Raw genomic sequence first — 24676 nt, forward strand, 5'->3', positions numbered from 1 at the left:
ACAGCAGAGCCGAGGGGGGGGAGATGCTGAGACTCGATTCTGATGCTCCCCATTAGTGATGCTTTAGAATATGTTGATAAGATAAACAATGTGAGATGAGGTCATTTGTATTTCATGGCATGGAGAAAATAATATAGTCCTAGCTCCTTTTTAAAACCTCCCTCTGTTGGTCTCTTGGTATTAAATAAGTCGCCTTATTCTCCTAATTGAGTCAAACTGGAGAAAATCACGTACTGTAGCTCTCCCACCGAGTAAGAAAACAAATAGATAAAATGTTATTTTTATCCAGGTTACAACCTCCACATCACAAATACCTCAAGAAAACACACAGAGGAAACCAAAATGTTTCTTTAACCCAGTCAGGGTAGAGCCCGTGGACACCTCAATTTACTTGTTGAATTGTGGGAAACGGCTGCATGGAACTTTAACGACCATGACAGTGTTCTTTAGCTCCTCAAATACAAATAGTTTACTGTATATTTTTACAGTTCATTTTCAAATGTGAGGCTTTAGGTTTTAAAATGTTAATTTTCTTTTGTCTCAGGCACCCATTGATTTTCATTTATTTCCATATAGCATGAAAGTAATTTGAACTGTCGAACCCATCCTTGCATTTTCAAATGAGAAAGCAGGTTGGGCAGGTGACTGCCACTCTGCTACGGATACGCCCGGCGTCCAAACTACTGGTTTAAGAGCCGTTAAAAAGTTTGGAGACGCTGCTGGCTATTCATCGAGTAAATCCTGTGTACAGTGGCATGTGCAGGCCTTCCTGTGTTTTCAGGTGTGTTAGTGTGGACGGGGATTAAAACTGGTACGGAGCCAAAATGCTTGTGTGAACAGAGATTGTTTTAGTTTGAAAACCAAACGTAGTATGGATGTAACGTCACTGTTTCAGTGTTTAGTTCCTCTTTATGAGTATATACAAGCGTTCATCTCTGAATAGGTTTATACAACTAACACATCTGAGCTCTAAAGAAAAACTGAGCTCTGCCTGTTTGCTACAATACGTATACGTTTCAAAATAAGATCAGTGGTGGGGGAGAAACCTGACCTGGTGCCTGTGTAAGTAGTTTGTGGATGTTACAGTAAACAGGTTACTACAGAGTGTGTTATCATATCATACCTCCTAAGGCTGATTTCACTGAATAAGGGTGAATTTACACACTAATGTCAAGTCTGTGATCATCGCCGCAGAGTAAAGCAGATCAGACCTTTACACTTCTATAACTTGGACAAAAATGAATTCAGAGTTGATGACAAGTCAAAAAAGGTTTCAGGCGATTGCGAGTACATTTCCTTATCTTACAGAAATATGCAGAAACGATGAATTGAGCAGTAGAACGTTATCTTCAAATGCATAACATCATTTGAAGGCAAGAACATCGGGATCAAAAACGGCACAAACGACCTTGTTTGCAGAGGAAACAGAAAGTCTAGAAAGTCTGAATAACAATGCAGTTTTTTTTCAAACTGTCACTCATCGCTCCATGGGACCGCCTGCAGCTGAGAGAGGTAGGTACATCTCGGGCCTACTCCTTCCTCTTCAAGCTGTTGCAGCAGCTCCAGGAGAGAGCCGCTCCACACTTGTCAGCAATGAAGCATTATTCTCTGTGTTGGTGGGGGGCTCATGGCCATTAGCTCATTTAAGGTGGGACTGCCAGGTGAGCCTGTGTTTCCAAAGCCAGGGTAATTACCAGGGAGCAGCAGAGGAATGAGCTTCCCCTCAGGGCTGGACCTGCCTCTCTAGCCCCCTCACATGAGACTGTGTGTGTCCACCAGTGTGTGTGTGTGTGTGTGTGTGTGTGTGCGCACGTAAGCGAGTGCAGGCACTGGGTTTGTGTTTGTGTGCATTGGTAGGTGTCCCGCTAATGAATGTCCTGAGTCATGCTGGCACTGAGCTGGGCCAAAAGGGGGACAAAGTTTAATGAGAGGTTACAATAGGCCAGACAGGAATTTCACAGTACCTTGTTGAAGCTGCGTCCAGCTGAGTCCTTCTCACTGGGCCTGAGCTCCTGCAGCTGAGCGTCCAGGATGTCCACGAGCTGCTCCATCAGGCGCACCGAGGAGCTGACATCTCCGGCAAACACTGGGCCCTGTGTGTGGCGTGCCAGCTCATTGGCCAAATTAGCAGCGTTTTCGCCACTTCGAATCTAAAAACAGCAACAAGGAAAACATGGGGGGGGGTGTCAATGAAGCGGGCCTGAGATGACGGGCCTGCAATGGGAAGCTGAAATGATGTATCCCACATACACCTCGGCCATAATTCACCGCAACACAGCTTGTTCAGAGGGAAAAAGCCATTATGTGCGGAAATAATGTGAGAACAGGGTTTTGCATGTTTAGCAGGGAACATAATAAACTGTGATGCAGGCTTAAGAAAATAAAATAAAAAAAGCACGACTTGGAAATAATGATAAGATGCCAGCATCTGCACTATCATCTGTGATCAGTGTAATCCAGCACTGATGATAAAGTGCTCTAATTTGTGGCGGCACCCACTCACCCCCAATCTGCCATGACCGAGCCGCGACCCAATTTGACACCACATGCTAATTTAACACAGTTTATAAGATACCAGTCGTCATTGTACGATGCTGCTGCAGTAAATATACGAGGAGTCCACGTCCCGTTTTTCCACTTTGAGGAAATGAAGATGCACAGACAACAATCACAATGCGACTCCAGGATGCCACTGTCATTTAAACTCCACATACAGCGAGCGGCTCCGGCATTCACGTCATATCATACACATCATAATTACGAGTGGCTGAGTGGGAAGTCAATGTTTGTACAATTCAACCTCCGAGGTGTAATTCAGAGACGGAGATATCTGGAATTTCTCACAGCCACAATATCTCCCACTTGGCAAGAAGAAATACACAGACGTGTGCGAACAAACCCGGGGCACAATGGCTCCAGAACTGCAACCGACGGCAACCAAATTAACACAAAATCCAACATCAACCCTAATTCAATCAGCTAAGCTAATTACACACAGTTTTATCTGGTTTCTCTTATTAATGAGCAAATATGCAAGAATAAAAAAAAATACCTCACCAGGGCTCTAATTTCTTCTGTGTCACTATAATGGGTGTAAGAAACTTGGAGTAATGCCTGAACAAGACTAAACTGGAAAAACCACAATATGATACGGGAACAGCGTGAAAGGTTTTTTTTCTAAAAAACTGAATAAATGTTTGGGTTTTGTTGTGTTTTTTGCACATTGCTGTTTTGGAGAGACAAATCAAACACTAAGCAGATTTGATCTGCATACAGACATTTTTTAAAGCATACGAAATTCTATCACATTTCAAACACGGAACATAATGAAAAAACTGGCTTCGAATTAGCGGCGCTGCATGGAATTAGGCTCCTTTAATCATTTCTGCATTTCTCTAAATGCCTATTGACAACACCCATGAACTCTGCATGAACCTGCTGCATTGAGTCGCTGTTTTTCCAGTGTTCTGCATGACGCTCCCGTCTGTGCCAGCTACTGAAACTCTACATTCAATTTGTACCTGCGGACTTTCTAAGCAGAAAAGTCACAGAAGAAAGACTGGTTCTGTGAGTCAAGGTAACTAACTCAAGTACTTAACATTTACTCCTGACGTTTTGACAGGTCCTTTCTTTCTGCTACTAAACTGTATTGCCGCACTTTATTTCAGGATTCGTACCGCTGACCATTTCTCTGCTGGAATAATAAAAATACACCGAGGAAACAGGTCAAAAGCTGTGACTCTTTGCTGTGTTTTGGCTGAATAACGCGCTTGTTTCCGGCTATATTGTGTAAAATGACACATTGCCCGCTCACCTTTTGTGCCACTTGAGTTACCCAGTGGGAAGTGCAGTTGCTGAGGTCCGGCCCTTTGGAGCACCAGGTCCCGGCCACAGTGCAGAGGAAGGAGGCGATGCCTGCAGTACCACAGAGTAAACACAGCCGTTGGAGGGAAGCCAAAGCCAAACTCACAAAAAGCTTTCTCCTGCTGAGTCGTCATTCATGCACACTCTGTCGCTGGAAACTAACTGTTTGGCAGCAACAACAATATACAAACATTTTAAAAGCCTTTAAGTTTAAAGCAGTCGACTCAAAAAAACTAAACCAAAATGCAGAATGGATACTAAAAGACTACCGGGTTTCAAACAGAAACAGTAGACTCTGCTTTGTTATTGTCATTAAATAATTCACAACCGTAAACACTTCATATTTTCACATACTTACCGTATCTAAATAAACAAATGAAACTCCTAATGAGTAGCTTTACGTACATAACACATTTGGATTTCTCTTTCCTGTTTTCACCCTCACAGAGAAAACCCTGTCTTCTTCTTTGCTTTCATCCTGCAGTCTCCCTGCTTTGTGTTTTGACAGCGCTGTCAGTCTGTGTGATAGGGTGTTAAGGTAACTTGTGAGAGATTCCTGTGTGAGTATCATTGTCAACTGAACTGTCATAACGACCATCAGCTCAATGTTCCCCTCACTGCCGACTTCCCATCCTCCTCCACGAGGGATTTCCACTGCGAGGAGGAACTGTGTTGTCCAGATTTGATTAAGACAATTAGTCGACACTGGATTTTTTGGGGTATTTTTATGGGATTTTTTTATAACTTCCCAAATGCTGTCAATCATTTTCATTAGCTCCTCTGATGCTCTGTTATGGAGAAGTAGGCAGGTTTTTCAGGATGAAAATTGGTTTCGAAATTACCAACAGGAACAAGCTACCCTGTGCCATTATATATATAAAAAAAAAGGCTTATTACCTGTTCCCACAAAAGGCTCTAATCATGCTATTTTGACGGCCCCAGAGATTCTCGTTTTGAATTTGACATTCTGAACTGTCACTACACATATAAGCAAACAGCACATTAAAACACCTAAATGAGAAAAAGTACAGCAGCAGCTACGTTCAGAATCTTTGAAGCTTTGTTTTGGATCATTTGTATTCTGACGGTGTGATTTTGTTTGGAAAACTTGATTGTTAATGGTAAAAAAAGAAAAAAGAAGATTAAACATGTTTACTCCCTGCAGAGTATACTAGATTATTCAAGATGGTTAAAAATAGCTAGACAAAATAACAGTAAAAACAACTTCTCCAGGATAATAGAATTGAAGACTATAGCCCTGAAACTTTTTGGAAATCTCACATTTCTATTTATTGTTCAAAAGTGTTCATCCAACTGAATGGAAACATATGAGGAAACAGTTTGTGGTGGTGTTGTATTGGATTGCACCACCATATGACCTGGGGCTATTTTATTTAAATCTCTTTATCCACTCCTTGCAGGCCATGTGGGGACCGTTCAACCCAGAACTTACCACACAATCCTGGGCATACACATGTATGTACTTATGTACACACCATAAATGTTGTGCACCTTTCAACACCACGGATGCTATGAACACATCATTTTGTTTGTATGGCTCCTGGAGCTCTTTGGAGAAGACAGTGGCTGTGTCCGAAATCACCCACTCATTCACTAACCCCTTACTATATAGGGTCTTCTATGTAGAGCACTATATAGTGAGCTCATCAGAATAAGAGAAAAAAAAAAAAAAATGCTTTCGGAAACAACTCGCTGCGTTTTCTCTGCGCCGGTAATGATGTCACTGTCGGACAACTACAATTACTTCAAATACATTTGAAATGTTTATTTTACACTTAGTATCGATACTTTTAGGTATAAACAACCTAAATGTAGATATAACGTTGTTTGTTTTAGTTTGTGCTGTGATCATCTGCTCGTTTTTACATTTGTACGACAGGTCGGGCTGCTCCTGCTGCCCTTTCTCTGACCATCTGTCCGCTGGGAACGCAATGCATGATGGTATATATTGCTTGGTTACTGACCTTCGGCTGTAAAAAATTGTACATGATGCATTATGGGAAACAATTAGTGCAGTATGTATGAAAACATTTTAATAAGCATTTGGACACCACTACAAGGTGGGGAACTCACTATATAGTGGACTATATAGTGATTAGTGAGTGATTTTCGGACACAGCCAGTGTCTCTTGGGCTAAACGCTGACTGAAAGAGCAGCCAGTATCAAACTAAAACCAAAGCTAAAGCCAATAGTTGATTAGCTTAACCTTGCATTAAGTCACATGAATTAACATACAGTTTGAAATAGTTTGTTGTAAAAACCCCTGATTTAAGTTTTTTCATTTCTCTGATATGAGTCAAACCAGATGGTGGCCTACCTCTGGTCCCTTTGGGGCAGGGCCTCTCCACAGTGGTCCCAGTGTGGGTCTGGGGCCAGTCGATGGCTCTCCTCCTGGTCTCCTCGCAGGAGCGCCTGGGTGTTGGCGGCAGCTCTGGAACAGTTGGTTCAGCTGTACTCGAGCCATGGCCGTCCTCAAACGGATCTCTCCCATCTCTTGGATCTGCCCCTGCCACCGTAGTGTCACCATGGCCCTTAGCGGTGGACGCAGCGGTGGTGGTGAAAACTGAGGTGGTCTTTGGCATGGACGACGCGAGGGAGAAATCTTCAATGGTTGGCCCTTGAGTGAGAGAAGAATGAGGCTTTTAGAGCTCAAAGTCATACATGTCCTCGTCTTGAACTCGCGCTCTGTTTTTCGCTATGGGGAAACTGCAACTACTTTGACTCCCGTGGCTTGTTATTTGTTACGAGAGTAACTGCTAGTCATAATACCTGGAAAGGAAAAGCTTCATGCTGCTTTCACTTGCAATTTCTCCTCTTTTCTGCTCTTTAGCTGTACGAAACCAAGGCAAACCTGCCAATGCAAGACTCCATCTGTCTCCCTCTATTCTTAGTTTACTTCAGGAAAGCAGTGGTGCTCAGGCATCCTTCAACAGAGCAGTGATTTCTTCCGCACAGAGTCAGTACCTTGGGCTGATTAAATGTCAACAATGAAGACGAAGCCTGCTTGCATTTTACTTTTTTTCTGCCTAGTTCATCTCTCTCCCTTTGATAAAGCTGCCGTGCAGGAGGAGAACTGCATCGCCCCGAACAAGAACCATACATCAGCAATAACACAACCCCACTGTTTTCAATCCCCTCCGACCCTGCAAAGCAAATCTATGTTTGAACGTGCACAAGCTCCTGATCAAGTGCATTCGTGTTTTCCCCATCGCTCAAGTGTGTTCAAGCCTCAAATCACCGTGAGTGCAGATGGATGTCTGCTTCGAGAGCCTGGATAGAAGTTGGAAATGAAAGCAGAAATAGGAAATCTATACGTTTTATACAGTATGAATTGCCAATATGAATAAAATGAAACGTCTACGTGGATATACTGGGCTACTTGTCTCCTGCGTGAATGATCATACATTTTTACCCACAACCACCTGATTGTATTTGGAGATAAAAGCACCTTCCCACAATGAGGTCTGCCGTTATGAAAGGCACTACAGTGTTGTCCTCAGCTTCCCCGGGTGCTTCTGGGAAAACGCAATATCATGCTATCTGACACTCCATCATCAAACACATATCTCCATTTCCTGAGAGAGAATGGTGACAAAGTCCACATTTCACATCGCGCACTCATCAGTCATTCAGGGAAATCTTGGGTGTTTTTTTTTTTTTTATATTCCAGTGAAACATCTGGGTTTATTACGAAGCTGATATGTGGTGAAGGGTCAGGAGGCCTCAGCGGGGAGGAAACAATGATCCTGTGACGGTCACTGAAGAAACACTCTGCACTGCAGCTGAATTGTGACATTTTACTCAGTGACCTTTTCCACTGGCAGGAAGCCCCGGCTAATTACCTTCTACTTACTCTGTCATTGTGTTTCTTTCACCTACATTTTCACAGGTTGGCTCGGACAGCGCGGCCGCGAAAGTAACAGCTGACGCGTGCGGGCAGCGTGAGCAGACGATCAGAAAGCCTTGGTTAGAACCACGTCTAATAACCATCTTCCTCTTTTCACTTTTTTTTAAAGATATAGAGTCAATTTAATTTAAAAGAAACAGACAAATAACCCTGCAGGCTACAACAACAGTACAACGCTGCAACTACAAAAAGAAGGTTAAAAAATATTCCTGCAAATATATAATGTATTAGAGGTGAAGATTTTATATTGACTCTGGGAAAGTGACATGATTCATAGGCTGACTCAGGTGATTCAATATTTGCATATAATGCAATACGAGGGTGAGTGGAATTGGTTTTCAGATTATTAAACCTCTCGGAGCAAACTTCTGCTTTTCCACCGGCTGATATAAGAACCTAATGTGCTTGCATCACCTGATTAACCTGCTCCTGAGATCACAGTAATCCAGCTCAAGCACCTATACACATTTCAGCACAACTTGTCATAAATTCATAAATTATCACAAATTCATCATGAAAGTTTAGTTCAGTTCGGACGTTTCTTTCTTTTCTTTCATGGTTCTTTATCCGTCGAGGTATATTTGAATTGATTTAAATTGTATATTCTATTATAAGTGATTCAATCAATTTAGAGAAGGGGTTAAATATAATATATATATATATATATATATATATGTGTGTGTGTATGTGTTTTTGTTTTGTTTGTAAGAAAGTTTATACAAAAAGTTTAGGACGGATCACCACGAAACTTGGTGAAATGATGTGTCATCATTAGAATGTCTGTTTTTTTAAATCACTTTTCGTTAACATTGTGAATTTTTATTTCCCATGGAATACTTCATGAATGTAAATGGAAAAAAAAATCTGTCATGTTGAGGGGACTGATATTTATGAGTGTGTACAATTTGGTGCAGTTTGAATGAATTGAAGGGAACCATTGGGCCTTGGTTTTGAAAAGTGCTCCTTGTAGTTTTCTATACTGAATGTTAAGTATAAATATAAAAAAAATCATCTGATGGCCTCAAATAATTACATCTCAATCACTATTTCAAAGGGTAAAAATGTTATTGAATTTACATGTTGAACCAGAGCGAAGACTGAAACCAGGGATCTTTGTCGAGTATTTACTAGTTTTCTGAACTGGCTTCTTATGAAAACATGAAAACTCAATTTCCTGCAAATCTGTAAGTTGTGGTTATTATTTCACACGAGAGAGTATTTGTTTTTGTCTCTGTGCTTTTTTTAAGTGGTTGAGTCCTACTCGGAAAATGTCGCCTATCATGGGCTAATTATTGAGATTAATTGATAAGGAAATTAATCAACGCTTGCTGCCCTAATTCCCTTGATCACTCACAAACCCCCAACGGAGAGAAGGGCTTAGAAACATAGAGACAACACGTTGAATTGTAGTTTGTGAAAGAAGCACTGCGATATTTCGCACTGTGGGACAATTGGTCAGTGTGTCTCGCATGTTCACGCTTTCAGGCAGAATCGTGGAATTATATCGCGTTAATGAGCAGACACACACACTCAGATGTCGACTGAGTGATTTTTTCCCCCCCTAATCAAAGACAAGATTCAATCTTTGTGCATGTTTGTAGTCAGCATGTCTCGGGCTCCACATCAGAGTGTGATTGTGACTAACATCAAGAACATCAAACACACAACATATCTATTCAATACTACATCAAGTAATGTGCTTGTCAGATGCATCTGTGGGCTTATTTTGATGTCTCTGTACCATGCGCTACAATTTCCTTTTGATTGCGGAGAGAGAAAATTCCCCCTCCAGTGAGAGTGTGTCCTCCGATAGCACTGTGAGAGGGCTGCACCAATTAGCTGCCATTTCTCTCAAGAGGCAGTGAAGTCACTCTTTATGGGCAATCTGACACCGACGGCATACTGTCGCCATATGCTGAATAATACCTCCTTGTAAATAATGGAAGAGTTGGAGATTGAACACTTGACAAACGGCTGTCACAAGAGTCCAAACAGAGCACGTAAATTAAAACAGAGCTAAAAAGGAACGAAAGCCATTACGGAGGATCATCAATCAGGACACGAAGATGAAGCAGGATTAGTTTTTATCCCTTTATTGCCCCCCGGAGTCATTTAAATATCAGCGAGGACGATGACAAAAAATATGAAACCATAATCAGATGATAACAAGCTTTGATAGGCTGTTTGTCCTTGTTTTTATACATTAAAAAAAATCTCACATAACACATATCTACCTGTCAACACAAACTCCAGGATGGATGGATCATAAGCCACCTAATACCTAATATTAGGGAGGCGTAATGACAGCTGGCAGCCAAATATAAGCTGTTTTAATTGGTTTAAATTTGGGAGATGAATCACTTACAAGGCTAATCCTCCCAGTACAATAACAAATAGTCATATTTAGTTGTAAGGAAATATGCACCGCACGGTTAGAAAGCCATTTCCACACCATTTGAAATGAGGAGAAAATTACTAAATGCAAGAAGAGTAAGTAAACCATATGGTACTGTAACTGTAAGGCTTGCAGCTGGTGTGCTGAGCAGAAAGAATGGAAACACGAAGAAACTCCGACTTCAAAAAGTTCAGAAATATGCCAGTAAAGTTCGTCTGCTTAATCCCTAAGTGTAAAAACATAGATTTACTGTTTTATGGTGGGTTATGTGGGTCACATGACTGAAAGATCCGAGCAAGAAGGAAAACAGTGAGAAGCGCATAACACAATAAAACCTTTGTCTGCAATGAGGAAAATGCAGTAATTTAATATCTACTTGAAAATAAAAACTATAATAATGCGAGAAAAAGACTTAGAGAAAAGCAAATCTAGCTCACAGCCCCACAAAACATAACCTTTCCCATTATAAACAACTGGCGAGTTTTAGTTGATCTGATTTTGGATTCCGTAAATTGTTGTCATCCCCACAAAATGTCTTCGTCGATCACCAGGCTAAAGGAGTCGAGCTGCTCTGTTCAGAAAGAGAAAGACCTTAATACTTACCTGTAATTATCACAATACGTATATGTATTATGCAATTACAGTTTTGATGTACTTGTACTGCACTGTCTGAACTGCATTTATCCCACAGCTGGAGTTACTATAACTTTACTGCACAATGTAGAAACCTCCATCTTTCTTAGTAACCCATGTCTAATATTGAGCTATAAAAGTTTTATTTTCTTAAAACAAGTTAATAGAAGTCAGCTGGTTATAGGAGATTTGCCATTTGATTTGAATCTACTTGTTTCTACATAGGATAATAAGGACTTTTACTTATGGTGGCAGTTAATGTAGATTTTAATGATAATACTTTTTTTTCCTGAAAGTTTCAAATCGGGGGGTTTTACTGCAAGTTAATTGTCCTTTTTACACAGCGGACGTGCAAACCTAACAAACAGCACTAACCTTTAATCAGACTAATAGGCAGTGCTAATGAGGCTGTATATACAGTGCCTATGCTGTGTGCCGTGCCCATGCGTCTTCATTGGGTCTTTATTCATTGAGTTTAACTCACTAACAAGACCGTCTCCGAGGAGGAGAAGTGAGTGAGAGTTGGTCTTTTCGTCTCTTTACCTAGAGCCAGTGCTGGTAATTAATGACAGGGAAATAAATCCCACAAGACATGAATTTTACATCAGGCTGTTTAGCACGCAGCTCGGCTTGGAAGGTAAAGGTCCACGAGAAGATTTTCTCTAGGTTCTACAATAGTTTCTAATCCTGCGCTGAGGACTATTTGATTATTATTCCTGCTAAATGAAAAACTCAAGTTGATGTGAAATCGTTTGCAGGCCTCGCCGCTTTACTGACAGTTGTTCAGACAGAAAAAACTCTCTGCCGGACATATCCTGTGTCTGTGGGGGGGTAATTTATGAGACCTGAAACTGAATCCTGTGGAGCAGCCGACGTTGCGCAGTCACACCTAGTCTGAGTCAGAGGGAGGTGGCAAAGCTATACAGACACAAGCATGAAGACAGGAACATATATGTGCTGACAGAAACACGCTGTAAGCGAAAAAGACCAAAACTCCCTGTCACACACGCCTGTAAAGTCCGCTTAAACAATCTCCTGCCGTAATTCAGCAAGAGGGCCAATTAGAGCTCCTCCGAATCTTCTGCTTTGCTTCAGCCTCTATTTCTGTTGCTCCACATCATGCTTCAGAGGGTGGAACACAGGCTTAGTAAATGATACATCTATAAATGTCCCTCGTCGTGAATGCTAACCTGGAGGCGTCGTTCAGGGATATAAAAGCAAACGCAAGTGCAGCGAGGTGCACAGCTGGGTTTAGCCACAAAATGGCTGAGCAGAAAAAAAAGAAAACATCAGCTTTGTGATGATAGATAGTGTATGTGCGGCATGCGGGATATGAAATAGCATTTTATCCTGACATTTCACTCAGGAGTGGAGCCCACTTGTGCTCACTGCTAGATACCAGATTTCTGAAAGTGGCTCAGCCTTTTGGACAAAGCCATTAATTTTATGCCGCTCGTCTTTATGGTCTCAGATCAATTCCACCTCAAACGCAAATTAATTTTCTCCTTTCTCTCCTTGTTAGGTTGAAATGCTCTTGGCAATTACCGACTCTTCTGATTGTTTCTTTTTCTGAATTCATTGGACTGAAATCCATTAATGTCTTTGCACATCACAGAGAATACATTACCTTTGTCCCTCTGTGTTTTGCAATTGTGAGCACCTAGGTGTGCTTTTTATCGGCATGCGCCTCTTTTAGAGAGACCTCTGAGGAGGCGGACTCTTTAAATATTGATCATTGCTGTTTTGTGTTCACAATGCATTAGCAGAGCAGAGACGTTTTCTTTAAACGTGTGTGAACTGTTTGGAACAATAAGCGGACAGATCGATGTGGGGAATGCTCTCAGCTAATCACTTCAAGCACGGCCAGAAATAAGAAAACCCACAGTGTGGCAAACGCTCGACGCGAGGTAAGAGAATCGCCGACAAGTTGCTAAGGTCAATTATGTTCTGCTTTGATCACTTTGCAAAAACTCTCCTAATATAAACTCCTAATCCTGCTGGCACCCCAGCGCCTCTCTGGGATGAGCATTACAACCAAGGTTGATGCTTCTGACAGAAAAGGACACTGACACTTCTCGTGTTACACTAGTTCTACAAAGCAGAGAAATATACTGGGTTTGGTGTTCGAGGTAACTTCACTCTGCGGTCGATGAATCTTAATGGGAACAATTAATTTCCTTTACGCCTCAAGTGCCCCTCAGTTTCAGAGGGGGAGACATTATTTCAGCACCATTAGATTACCCTGCAGAATAGGTTGTTTAATTCAACGCCATATCATGGGCAGCAATAAATCCTAATAGCTACACAGCAAAGAAGTTAAAGGTGTAGGTCTGAAAAAACCCAATAAAGAAGAACCAATTATTTTCAAGTGTCATTCACAAAAGGCCGGCGTGGTGCTGCCGCTGGTCGCTGGTCGCTCCTCTCTCTCCTTCTTGAACTCGCAGCATTTGAAAGTGTTCCAATAAAACACGGTTAATGATCCACGGTGACAAGTTCTGCTGCAAAGATTTATTTATAAATTGGATCCTAATAACAAAACAGTGGCAGGAAACAGGCACCTAGAATAAAGAGTAAAATCAACAACTATCATATATTGTGTTTTGCTCCCGTTCCAGCAGCAACACTCTGCCTATGTGGTATTTATGTTTGCCGAGCCATTACAGTAGCTGAGAGAGAGCATATTAAACACCCTTCATTGAAAATGCTCTGTGATGGCCACTTCTCCCAGAGCCTCCTTTAAGACATGAGGGTAATTATGATAATTCAGCTGTTAATTACATTTCCATACATCAGGGTGTGAACAGTCGAGTAGGCAGTTTGCATGCATGGTGAACTCATTAGAGTTGGAGTATTTTTCATATCTATTCCAACGTACCCCCTAATTGAGGCTTTGCCCGTTCTGTAAAACAGACACAAACCCTGAGCTCCCCCTTGGGTGTCGAGTTATCACGGTGGGGAGATTCCAGCGAACGGCGGGAAAACAAACAGACGTGTTGACAAGAGGCCAGAGTTCAGGAGCACACTGACTCCATTGAGACATCAACACCGACCCCCCCACCCCCCCCCCCCCACCCCCTCAACAGCTCAGGTCAAGAATCAGATTTCCCCCCCGGCAAAACCCCCTCCCGAATATTCAGTGGTTAAAAATCATAACCTAATCCGGACCAGTGCTCAGGGGCAACCCGAGCCTCTGAAATAACGCCAAGTCGGGGTCACGCTCCTTGTTTCCCCACTTCGTAAAGGAGACTTAGCTCGGCTCTGTGGGATAAGGTGGCTGCAGTCAGGTAATTAAGCCCATTATCAGCTTGATGTAAGGTCTCTGTCTGATGACACGTATGTCACCTCTCAGCACTACACAGATTAATTTAAGCCCCCTAAACGCCTGACAAGTTCCTTCACTGTAATTGATCTCCTACCTGCCATTCTTCTACCCCAGCTCACCACGTGCCGTATAAGTCATCCACTCTTTGGCCTGGTGGTTTTACAAATATCGCACCACAATAGGACGGCTATTATCTCCTGATCTATTTCAAAAAAGGGCTTCTGCGAGGTTGCTGAGGTAGCCATGGCAACACAACTCGAAATCCCACGGTAAGCATGAGAGGATAACCTCTGTCACACTGTGCACAATACTTCTCAAATGTATTCCCAGCATTAGGGAGAAGTTCGGGAGGGCAGTGTTCATAATGGTTTTGAATAAGGCCCGAGATTAAAGAATTTGATAGGGTCCCAGATTCAGCTGGAGTGAGTGCCTCAGCTTCCCTCATGGTAATAAAGAAGCTGATTTTTTCCTAGCGCTGCAATGCCACTGGGACCGATCCCTCATTCCAAGGTGAATCTGTAATTTCTGTCTGCAAATGAGCCCTTTCCCCAAGACTAACACAACCCTCTTTCCTTTATCACACCTGAATTGCAACCAAAATTAAACGGCAGCCATCTGTGACGTCCCACGCTGCAGCCAAACAAGAGGAGAATAACACAAAGACAATGAGCTGAAAGAAAATGGAGCGGCTCTCACCTTCGGCAGGATCCGGCAGCCTGAAGTCCAGGTCATAGCGCAGGGTGTAAAAGTTATTCCACACGTACAGCTGGTTGTCCCTGGGGTTGTAATCCACAGCGGTGATGTACTGGTACTGGTTGGGGAAGAGGATGTCGGTGTATTCGCCGTGGCTCAGCTTGGTGTTGTATGTGTAATCGATTTGGCTCCTGCTCGCCTCGCTCTCGTTCTCTTCGTAGGTTGAGCGCACCACGTGCAGCACGCCGCACACCATGAAGGCGTTCGAGGCAGAGCGCTTGTCGTACGCCGTATCCCACGTGGCCTCAAAGCGAAGCGTGTACGGGTTGAGCTGGCTCACCACAATGCGCCCATTGTTCTGTTCGGTGGCATAGATTACCCATAAGCCCCTCTCATCTACTGCCAGGTCAATGTCTGTCTTGCCACCCCAGCGGTAGGGTGAGGTGTCGTGATAGTTGGCGTTGTTCACAATTGCCTCGCCACTTTTGATGCGTGTGCGCAGGTCGAACTTGACGATGTTGCGGGTGCGCTCCTTATTGAAGAAGATGGCGCCGTCGTAAGCTACGAAGCCTGTCCCGTCCACACGGTGCGGCAGTTTATATGTGGTCGTCTGGCGACCATTTTTGAAGTCCTCCAAAGAGGCGTACTCGATGAGGGTGTCAGTGCGGTACGGCGTCCAGGGCATGAAGAAGACTTTGTCTCCAGCCTGCAGCGGGTCTTTGCACCACGACCCCGCCTGCTGCTCTGCCTCGAACAAGAAGGTGGCGTCGCCCACACCCTTCAGAGTCCCAGGACAAATGAAAACTAGTGGCAGAAAGAGAGTGAAACAAAATACAATAAGGCCAAAAGTTAAACAAATACTGCACATTTGACACGCATCATTCTTGCTGCTGTACAACTCAAGATCAGGGACTGAGAATTTGGAGGAATACTTTAGCTAGTGCTCGTTTTTACTACCGCTAATGAAAATTGGGAAAAAGAAAACAAATGAATGTGTCATAGTGATTATTTCAGAATGATAAATGTGACGTTAAGAGAACTTGCATCTCAAGGGTCTGCTGCTACATCCTAACAGGGACAAAAACAAAATAAAATGAGAACCGAAAAAAAAAATCCTGCAAATGAAAGACAGGGGAAATGGGAGAAGAGTTCACAGGTAGTTTTTTTTTTTCTAATACCAGCATGTCCCTGTCGTCAAATGCCACATGAGGAACTGGGAATATGGAGACACTGCACATGCATAATCACATGACTGAGGTCATAAACCAAAATGGTAAGGGAACAGACTTCACATCTTGTGATAAGAGCGAACAACAGGTTGTCAAATGGTGGTGGTGGCAGCAAAGCAGAGGTAAAATGAAAGTGGAGGTTTGGGGAATAGATTCGAACAGTGCTGAAGGATTTTCGCTACTTCTGTGGCAAATAAACAAAAGTAACCACTGATGGGTGAGGGAGGCCGTGGCAAGGTTCCCATTTTGATGGTTTTAAAATAATTGGTTCTGGATACAAAAAAGGAACACGTTGAATTGCTTTCTTTTCAAACTTTCTTTTTTTTTCACTCTGTGCCAATCTCACTCAACCATCACTGCTATTTCACATCACGTGCTATATGGGTGCAGCAGGAAATTGGGCCAAGCAAACTACAAACTGAGCTAACTAAGAATATAAACACACAACTAGTCAACTAGTCATTCTTCAAGGGTTAATACAGTGCTAAGCAAGAGTCCCTGGAACAAATCAACACCGAACAGTTGGTGTTTTCTTTCACGTTGTTGGGGAGGGGGGGCAGAACTACATTCGGTGACCGTGGATGTCATTTGAAATTCCGTTTTGGAATTAATTTGGACTCCATGGGTGCAAACAATCCTCCTATGGGTTTAGCATTTGACGGGAGAGGCAATCAGGAGGGGGGGAGGGGGGGAGGAGACGTGAGGGGAGCTGTACTCAACACCACAGAACAAGGAGCTGAAGGAGGGTGGGGGGGGGGGAGGGACCAGACCACTCATTTACCTTTTTGCTCCACTTCTATTTCAGGCATTGGAAAAGAAAGCGAAAAAAGAGTGCAAAAGGGAGAGAAAGGTTATCATGAGACAACTACCAGGTACAAAGAGAGGAATTAGTCGGAGGAAATGGCCGAGAGGTGAACTGCGGCGCTGCTGAGAGAAGAGGAGCTGGAGGAAAGAGAGGGGATGTTTGTTAGTGAAATGGCCTCTCGTCCTACAGGATACAAAAACAGGAAAGTTATAACTGGAGAAAAAAGCAAAGTGCCATGCTTCTCAGGGCGTTAAAACTTGTCGTTCCTGCGCTCATTAACTGCCAACAAGATAATGCATTGACCACCCGAAAGCAGAATAAATCCCTCTAAAAAATGCATCTGCTAAGTGGAGGGAGAGAGAGAGAGAGAGAGAGAAAAAAAAAATCTGAAAGTCCCGGTCATACTTCAATGGATTAAAGTTATTTTTGGCTTGTATTGACTGAGGGGGGAGTTTGTTCGAAACTTCATAAACACAAATCCAAACTCGATTCCAAACTCGCTCGCCCACACACGAAAAACATGACACGCTGCTAATATTACCGACCAAAACTCGACTTAAATGAGCCAAAGAGAGCAACAGCACATTAGATGACGGATGAACAGTCAGACTAATATGGAGAGTTTTTTTTTTTTTTGGAGGCATGTTGAAGCTGCATACACAGGGTGGAGGGAAAGAGAGAGGGGGGGAATCTGTGAAAGATTGGAAGTAAAAAAAAACGAGAGCAAAGAGGTTAGTAAGGGGGGGGGGGGGGCAGGAGGTGAAAGGGAGGTCTGTTTGAAAGAAGAAAAAGAAGAGATGAATATTTCAGAACATGTTTACAATTCATCAATTTAAATACTAAGTGCTTTAACAGGCAGGAATGAAGGTTAGATTTGTAAACTACTCTCGAATACCCTTTTGAGGTAGACTAACTCAAATCCGATTCCAGAGACATAGTTTAATGTAGCGCCGGCTTTAAACAACTCTACAGTGCGTTCATTAAATTAAATCATCTGGAGACGAGAGCCGCTCCAGAGATTTGGGTAATCTGAGAAAAAGATGCAGAATCATCGCACAGTTTAAGGATTTTAACTCCAATATCCTCTGTAATATGTTTCCACATAATATTACTGAATGTGCTGTACTGGTGTGAATGTGCTGTACTGGTGTGAGACCAATAAAGTACTCCTTGCTTTATAATCTCCATTATTATCTCAGCAAAACACTACAAATCTGTAGTTATTGCAATTAAAACCATTCAGAGAGCAAATTCAACCAAATAACACTGATCTTTTTATCCCAATTACCCCTGGTCATGACTACACATGCACATAGTTTGGGTTTTTAGAAATATCTGAGATTTCTATCTTTCTTTCACCAAGCAAATACAATAGATGTTAAAGGAATGTTGTTTGAGGTGCTCACAGCAGAGAAAACAAATATTTTTACAGGGATGGTATCTTCAGTTAGTTCCAGAGGAAGCTGCTCACAGTGAGGTCTGACTTTGTAGAGTAACACGAGCTCGGTTTCTGGAGAGAGATTTTGTTTTTAAAAAGCTTTTTTTTTAAAATGTCATATTTTTTCATGCTGTTAGCACCACGAGCAAAAAATGCACAAACTAGCGCCGTAATGAGGTGGAGGCACATGTCTCAGATTGATGGGGAAGGGATGCAGACCTGGCATCCCATCCTCGTCCGTCCAAATCGAGAACCAGATCGGTTTTTCTAATCAAATTCCATCAATAAGTCTTAAGAAACTTAAGTTGTGTGTAACAACGACTCAATCAGCTCAACTCTGCACTTTCTAGTGGTCCAGCCTAATTAACATTCACAGCCTGTAGCTACAACCAGAAAAGACATGAAATGTTTATAAAATGTGCATCATTCCATCGTCACAGCAGGTGAACCAACGTTCTTTGACACCTTATTTTCCCATCATCCCATCATAGAACTATTAACTGAAGTTTGGATTAAATATGTGTAAAATCTGGTCTTTGTTGAATCATAAAAAACCCAAACTGCTTATTTCTGTAAGGTTATTGGGCTGAGTGCAGCCACCAGCTCGCAGACAGCACATTGACAAGACATTCTTTTCATTTTAAGCCATTAGAGAAGTAACATTAATTAAGTAAAAGAAGATTTGTTAGCCAAGTATTTTGCCAATCGGGAAGCAAAACAGAACTTTAAAGACATTTATCTTTAAGATTAAAGTCAAAACTAGCTGAAAGGTTAGATTCCTCACAAGGTAACTGAGAAAACTTTTTTTTTTATAATTGGGGTGAACTGATTTAAATGACACTTGATATTTCAACATCATTTTTAAATAACATTGCTACAGTGTCCTTCAAAATACTCCCACGAGTTGAAACGTCATCTGTAAAACAAAGGTATACAGTACAGTGTATTTGCAGAGGCTGCAGTTATAGCACATATCTGTCTATTCTACAGACACTTCAATAGCAGACAGTCAGAGTTCAGTGTGTGATTAGGATGGTGATACTTACTATAGGGAACACACTCATACTGGACCTCTAAGTACTTGTAGGTGCCAGGGCATGGATCAGGAAAGACATCAGAGCCAGTGACAACCACACACTGCGTACGGTTGTTGCACCTAGAAAAGATTGACCAGAGATTTCATCATGACTACCCACAGCAAGGGTGCTCGACAGAGACAACATTAACAACACAGGGCGGGAAAAGTTCATCGCTGTGGCTACAATGAAATTGATGAAATCCCGGCCGGGGCCTGTCACATATGCATTCTAGTTTAAACCTTGGTAAACAGAGAGAGGAATGAAAACATTAAGGCAGAGTAAATGGATGTGCATGGGAATGATAATGAATAACCAAGGTGAGAGAGCAGCTAAAGGCATGTTAGGCATTAGCGATGGTATTTCCTTTAACAGCGTCCTTATGCCGCTATTGAAAGGGAAGACATTCATTAAAACACACAATACAGGTGGCGGTGACATGCAGTGGAATGGAATGAGTGACCTCCGCTGAAACGGAGCGGCTCCGCTGCATGTGCGCGACAAAAAGCGGCGTGAATGTGTTGTTTTCGATGAAGTTATTCGTCTTTTCCAGTACGAAATGTTTTCCCTCAGCGATTTAGCGGTCTGATATGGTAACTGGAAAGTCAGAGCGTGTGCATGTGTGTGTTTTGCAGATGTTTCAGGGTGCTAAAAAAAGTTCAAGTAAAGAGGGAGAGGGGGAGAACAGCAGAGGACTGAGTTTGTGTAAATACTGTATAGGGTGAAATTGGCTTCACTTCAATCAAGCTGTCTCGAGGCCGGGGGATTGAGGATAAAGTCAGCAGAAGCAGAGGCAAACAAGGAGGAAACTGGCACCGAAATAGGACATTCAACAATTTGCAAGCTTGAGATAAATATTTCAGAAGGTCAGTAGCAGTCATGCAAGTTGGACATACATTTTAACATCGGACATGACATTCAAAGAAACATTAGTAATTTAAGAGGCTTTCTGTGGCTGCAAAATGGGTTTGTGCCTCACAACAACAACACAGAACCTCGTCTGCGTACTTTACACCATGCGGGTTTTTAAGGTAAAGAATAAAAAGGGAAATGTATGTACATTAATCAGAGCCACATTCAAAATCCTGCTTTGCATTTTAGTGAAAAAAAAAACATCCTTTGCAACTAATGGATTATTTCCCATTAAATATGAATAAAAAGGTGCAGAGTCCATTATGAAGTTAACAAATAGCATTAGCATCATCGGTGATGGTTTAAGCATCACTGACAATAGTGTGCCAGCTGCACTTAAGAGATTCTCTGTTATGGCTTCACTACAGGCAGAGCCGCTGCGAGGGAGGAAGGCCACAGCATGGAAACGTGAACCGGCTGACACCGGAGGATAGCATCGCTCTAAATGCACGGAGAGATATGCTATTTCATTATTTTATTGAATATTTTTAGAGTTTATTCGTCTGACGGACACCAGTCCCCAGTTATGGAAAGTACATCTACTCAAGAACTGTACTCATGAATAATTTTGCGATACCTGTCGCTCACTTTAATATTTCATTTTATCCCAGTTTGTGCTTCTACTCACGTCATTTCTGACGAAAACAATGTTCTCTGCCCCCCCACATCTCCCTGACGGCTAAAGTTACATTTCACATACAAGCTATGATTATCTCATTTTATTTACTACATTGTCATGGATTTAAGTACACAAGTGTATTTGCTTCACACCTCACATCACACTCAGTGACAATAATCCAATAATGAATTGCATAGAATAATAAACTTTGAAGGGATGGCATTAATTACATTAAACTTTAGCACAGTAACTTTATTTAGTTCAGTAAAACTATGAAAAGCTTATTCTTACATAGAATTTCCTTTTACTTAAACCTGAATGAACTCCAACCAAAACAACCATCTGAAAGACGCTAAAACATTTCACAGATCTGCAAGAGTTTGGAGTTTTCTGTGGGAAGTGTCTCTTCTGATCACACCACATCTTCTGATCTGTAGTAAATATAAAAGGATCTAAATACTCCACAGACTCCAAAACTAGCTTTTAAGTTGTAACGATTCACTCTGGCGTTTATTCTACAGTTATTTTTTCATGTAGTCCTGCCTTGGAGAAAGCTGAAGTGTTGTTGCTAAGCGCTTTAACACTCTGTTTTAAAACGGCTGCTGAAATCACAGAGTGTAATCTCCGCTGCACTGAGCACAATCTCAAGGTGGTAAACTGTCAGGTTCCTTCTCTTTTTCTATCTAAAAGCTGCATCTGTAACCAGGTTGAAGAAGTATTCTGCTAGTTTCACTGGGTCAGGGGACAGGTTGCCATCGCAATAAGCTGATGCAAGTGAGCAAAGCAATCTTCTTTGGAGCATACTGTGGGTGAATAGTTTGTGTTTCGACACAATACATCGAGGCTAGCAGAGAGAGAGAGAGAGAGGTCAGACGTAGATTCCATTTACAGTCCATGTCTGAGGGCGAGAGACCACCTGAATATTAAACAGGACCAGTGACTTCAGTCCCTACATGCATTTTTAATCCAGCCACGTTTTTGTCAACAACCAAATATTTTACTTGACAAAACACTTTGATGTCGACATTGTAGAAAATCAAGCAGCTTGATTCCAGTCTGGTTGTTTTTTGATGTGGAGAAACTGGCGGCTGATTAATATTTTTTTGTCGCAATTTCCAAACCAACAAAACTGCCAGTCTGTGCGGCAGACTCCCCACTGTGCCTATCTCCCCCAATCTTGGTTAATATGTTTGTATACTGTATCTGCCTGCAGTGCTTTTGAATTTTGTAGATCTTCACAATGTTGGCAGGGCATTGTGGTGCACTTTAAATAAACTCCTTGTTTTAGTTTACTTCAGCCTGAAGGAAGAGTGATTGGGGTCTCCCGAAACTTTGTGACTGCTTTAACATCCCCGGTTATCACATCAACCCTAATTACGGTCAGGAATCCGCTCCCTCTGATCTGATTCATTAGAATAATTCCAATGATTAAGGGCTTGTGCTGTAGCTCGTGGTGCAGAGTCTTCTCAAAGCTTTTTCGCTCGCACACTGCCTCCAGGGAATCTTCTGTGGAGATAAGTTTGAAGTGCGGCTTCAGCGAGTGAGAGTCAGACTCGTCAACAGAAGCGGTGCACAGCGTAGCAGGTTGCAGTAAAACTGAAGGACATGGACACAGACAGCGGCGCGTTGCTGTTTGAGTGTACTGGGACTGGGCTGTGAATTTAGAAACACAGGGTGAGACAGTGGGGCTGGATCTTGTTTTTTTCGTGAGCTACTCGGTGGTGCTGCTCCTCATCATGGGAGTAGAGAAGTGAATCAAGGAGGGAAAACCCCACAGGAGTATGATGGTGGGTGATGATGCTCAGAAGTTAGCTGAAAGGGTTGGGGCTATGTTAGGACAGAGCAGTGCATTAGAAGATGAACTGCAGTGGTTACTATTCATGAATAGTTCATCCAGTGCCCTTCAAACACACGCACACGCACACAGACACACACACACACACACACACACACACACACACACACACACACACACACACACACACACACACACACACACACACACACACACACACACCTCTAGGGGCATGCAGCAGTCGAGCTGAAGTGTTGCTGTGCTGTCGTTTGACAACGAGGCAGCATCCTGTGAGATGGTAACCGGCATAAAAGGCCCGATGATGGGCACTGCTCACTACCTGAGGCAAAGCCACTTCAATTGCAGTACAAGTGTTTGAACAAAGTAAGCCCAATATTCCATATAGGGAATTAAGAGGGTGTCTATGTGACTCGTGTCTCTGAGCTACGCTGATTATGACTCAAACAGCAGCAACAACGCGCAGCTGGTGTGAAGAGCTCTGCCACACGGACGTCAATTCCTGCCTGTCAAGGATTAATCTGTGCCCTAGTTTTCTGAATTTCAAAATGCCACCTACATAATCTAGTCAATGAAAGAAAAAAGTGAAAAAAATGTGAAAAGGTGCGAGTTGTTGATTAATTGTCCGGCGTGTGGGTGGATACAAGAGCAGGCTGATGGTTTAAACATGTCTCTTTGTGTGCAGAAATGTTGGCCGCAGAGGGAAAGTAAACATACTTCTGCTCCTCAGCTCCTGGTCATGTTTTTGAAATAAGATCCCTCCTCTCCCCAGCGTTTTTTTTACCTTTGTGATATAATCTTGTAGGCGTCGGGGAGGTAGCAGTTGACGTTCTCCATCTGAAATGGGTCCGCGTCACAGATCTTGTCGTCGGTGCGGCCGTAGTTGGCCGTCTCGATCATGATGACATCACTCCCCGGGCAGCGGAGATCAATTGCGTATCCTTCACACGAGAGCTCTCTCCTGACCAGCCCGAACGGCAAGGCTGCACGGCTGAACCCTGACGTACACAAGAGACGGAGAAAAATCTTTAGGCACACACATAAAAAAGAAATTAATCAGTTTGAAGGATCACTGCCTCGAAACAATAAGGCCACACATCATGCAGTAAAAAATCCACTGGCAAAAAGTAAATAGGCAACAGCAGTCCAATGTTTACCACAGTTTTTAAACAGACGGGCCATTACACGCGATACAGGACTGGGGAAAGACGAAACAATTCATCTCTCCATCTCTCTGTGGTCTTGGATGTTGGCTAAGACATCAAATCGTAAGTCACTGGAGACCAGTGGTAACCTCATAAATTCTTGAGCAAATAGAAAAGCTACAGAGCACCAGGAAGGCCTCCACCTAGAGAACATCCACAGAGGGACCAAACCTATGTGGACTGAGAATAGTTTGTTCATTCGTGCCCTTCGCTTCTTCTTGCTTTACTCGCTCTGGAAGGTAAGAGAGAGAAAAAAGAATCCTGGCAGAATGGAGTGTAATATAATCTATTTTACAGTGTCGGCGGATCGAAGAGGGGACAGTCTGGAGTCCACACGGGAAAAATCTATACACGGGGCGCAGCAGATGGGAGCGCAGCCAAATAGCTCCACTTTGGGGGAAAATTACTTATTTCACACAAATCTGACCCCTAAGCAATAAAACGTCTTGTCACAGATGGATGTGGAGATTCGGGGGAGAGAGAAAAATGTCATTAAAAACCCCTAAAAGAATGAAGGAAAGAGAAATCCATTATCTGAGGGTTAAAGTGATCTAAAATTCAAAGAAAGGAGCAGTGAAAATCGGAGAAAACAATTAGTGAAAATCTAAGTACAACATGCAAATGTGTTCCATTTTAGAAGTGCAAGCAGAGCACGGCATGAACCGCCAATAATCGCCATTGTTTGGAGCAATAGCGGGTCCCTGGGGGGGGGGCAGCAACCATTTGTATGTTCTGCACTGCTC

The 24676-nt window shown here is 42.6% G+C and overlaps 1 protein-coding gene across 11 annotated transcripts in view; it reads right to left on the reverse strand.

Annotated features, from left to right (window-relative positions):
• Positions 1–24676, reverse strand: part of LOC117778113 (adhesion G protein-coupled receptor L2-like) — a 96740-nt gene that overhangs the window by 25685 nt on the left and 46379 nt on the right. For 7 of the 11 annotated variants that reach the window (XM_034613382.1, XM_034613386.1, XM_034613385.1 and 4 more), the window contains 7 exons: positions 23513–23726; positions 19355–19464; positions 16847–16861; positions 14840–15640; positions 6204–6503; positions 3815–3915; positions 1965–2150 (listed from right to left, as the gene is read on the reverse strand). In XM_034613382.1, the coding sequence (XP_034469273.1) occupies positions 1965–2150; positions 3815–3915; positions 6204–6503; positions 14840–15640; positions 16847–16861; positions 19355–19464; positions 23513–23726 (1727 nt within the window). The remainder of the gene's footprint in view (positions 1–1964; positions 2151–3814; positions 3916–6203; positions 6504–14839; positions 15641–16846; positions 16862–19354; positions 19465–23512; positions 23727–24676) is intronic. The other 4 variants (XM_034613392.1, XM_034613391.1, XM_034613393.1 and 1 more) reach the window with 1 other exon arrangement.

The sequence above is a fragment of the Hippoglossus hippoglossus genome, chromosome 17, assembly GCF_009819705.1.
Source record: "Hippoglossus hippoglossus isolate fHipHip1 chromosome 17, fHipHip1.pri, whole genome shotgun sequence".
NCBI classification, from domain to species: Eukaryota; Metazoa; Chordata; class Actinopteri; order Pleuronectiformes; family Pleuronectidae; genus Hippoglossus; species Hippoglossus hippoglossus.